The following is a 2,099-nucleotide window of genomic DNA, read 5'->3' as shown; positions in this document are numbered from 1 at the left end:
ATATAGGAGCTTGTCGTGGCTTTGTTTAGTTTGTAGGCCGGAAAGCCTTGCAACCTGTCCAATTTGTTGGTGGTGTCCTTGCACCTCCTGGGTTTTGACACATTCCTTAGATTAGAGCGTTGCCACATAGCACCTCTAGTGTCAGTTATCCGATGCAACTGTAATTGTGCACGTCCTGTAGCAACATTATCACAGAACGAGCAAAACTCGTTGCATCTCCCGATCCTCTAGATCCACTCTAGTGTTATTGTGGAGTTATGCAAAGAGACGCGTTGGTGGCCGATGTATGCTCTGCTCGTCTCTTCTGCTATTTACAATAATGAGCCGTAAGCGGAGCTGCCCATCAAGTATGCTACCTCTTCAACGACGAGCATTGACTCGCCCTCCATCCGCGCGTCATACGGCTGAGCTGCTGCTGTAATTTCCTCGACGGCTAGTGAGTGTCCATCTGCGTCAGCATCGCTGCTAACAGACTTCGCCGGATATGAGAAGATCTAGTGTCCGGTCATACAACGGCATGCTCTCCTTTCCGTTCTGCTTCAGAAGTCACTGATTCTGGAGCACTGGGCGTAGAAGATCCCTGATTAACCGCTGCCGCAGGGCTAACCGCTGGATTTTCGACGCAGCGGGTGTTGTCTAGGTCATCCGTCGCCCTGATGCAGTCTTCAACTTCTTGATCATTCTTGGCCTTGCATGCTTCCCAAGCCCAGTCCTGGGCGGTCTTGCATCGTCCAGAGGCACCGTCGGGCGACTTGGGGCCTTCCGTGAACTTAATACTGGGATCGGGTGTGCCGTCCGAACCGTAGTTGTCAAGCGCGGGTCGTGGTTGTGCCGCTGTCACAGGTCGTTCAAACTTTGCATTACCCGCCACCCAGCCGCCATTATCCCATGCTGGCTGTGGGGCGGGGCCGTCATGTTTGCTTGGATCATAGGTCCAGCCGCCATTATCCCATGCTGGCTGTGGGGCGGGGCCGTCATGTTTGCTTGGATCATAGGTCCAGCCGCCATTATCCCATGCTGGCTGTGGGGCAGGGCCGTCATGTTCGCTTGGATCGTAGGTCCAGCCGCGACTTGTTAACCGTTTGGCGCTGGTGTCGTGCTCCATGAAAGGGTTCGCCGCTGGTGACGTCGCTACACTGGACGGGGCAACGATCGATGCAGGCGCAGCGAGGGCGGAGACGGACAGAAGTGCCAGCTCCAAGATGTATCTCATTTTCGGCAAGTGAACTTTTGTATAAAGCAGGTTTCCAAATGGCTAATATATTGAAGGACGTGTTGTCAGCTGCATGCGATTGATCTGGGTAGACAAACTGGCGGCAGGCTTGCAATATTCGCTTATTTATACCCCGCGTTGGTATCCGCGTGCTTCCGGGGCCGCGACTGACTCGTCATCTCAGCTTTTGGTGACGTTAAGTGGAGGTCCTTAGGTCTGGGGGCCTTCTTCACGTATCCCGGCTAAGTTCACTTCATTTATGCACTGTACCGTCACTTCGGCTGATAAAAAGCTTATGCAGTGTGGTGGCGTCGTGCGAACCCACCGGTGTAGGCGACAGTTGTGGAGATTGGCGACCTATCATCCCCGTTGGTGTGCCCTGCTTTTCAAGCTGTGCTGCTTCAGTCCTTCCTGAACATCGTGTCAATATGCGTGGATCCGGGAGTAATATGTAATGTAGGACGACGCCCTGGAGGCATTCAGCGCCATGAATGGCACCTTGCTCCTTGCATTGCATCATTCAAGAGACGCAGTTGAGTGGTTTTTGCAGGCAGTAGTGCAAGTATAGTACAGTATATTACAGTGTAATGCGACTACGACGCTATTGGTTTCGGCGATTCTCGGATGAATGGTGGTCTAGTTTCATGCGCATAATTGTGCGAGCCGTCCTATTCTGAAGGGACATTGTCGTACATTGCTTGTCGCCTTTTTACATTACAATCTGGGCTTTATTTCACACCAAACTGATGGATTGAGTCTAGTTTGACACGGGCACAAACCATACATCCGGTGCATACAATACTGTTCCGTATTGTACACGAAACCGATTATTGTAGTCAATTCCCTACGGACGGAGATTTGTTTGAAACCTCTGCGATCCCGGGCA

At 52.1% G+C, this 2,099-nt stretch overlaps 1 protein-coding gene across 1 annotated transcript; it reads right to left on the bottom strand.

The window, feature by feature from the left end:
• Positions 1 to 607: 607 nt before the first annotated feature.
• PLICBS_000082 (uncharacterized protein) lies at positions 608 to 1,213 on the bottom strand (the record flags this gene model as incomplete). The annotated part of the gene is made up of 1 exon (XM_065599516.1): positions 608 to 1,213. A coding segment is annotated over one exon (606 nt), but the record flags the coding sequence as incomplete, so codon positions are not given.
• Between the last annotated feature and the right edge of the window lie 886 nt (positions 1,214 to 2,099).

Source organism: Purpureocillium lilacinum (genome assembly GCF_023168085.1).
Source record: "Purpureocillium lilacinum CBS 284.36 DNA, scaffold_1, whole genome shotgun sequence".
Lineage (NCBI taxonomy): Eukaryota > Fungi > Ascomycota > Sordariomycetes > Hypocreales > Ophiocordycipitaceae > Purpureocillium > Purpureocillium lilacinum.
Note: the sequence above shows the minus strand (reverse complement) of the source record. Positions and strands in the feature narration are given on the sequence as shown.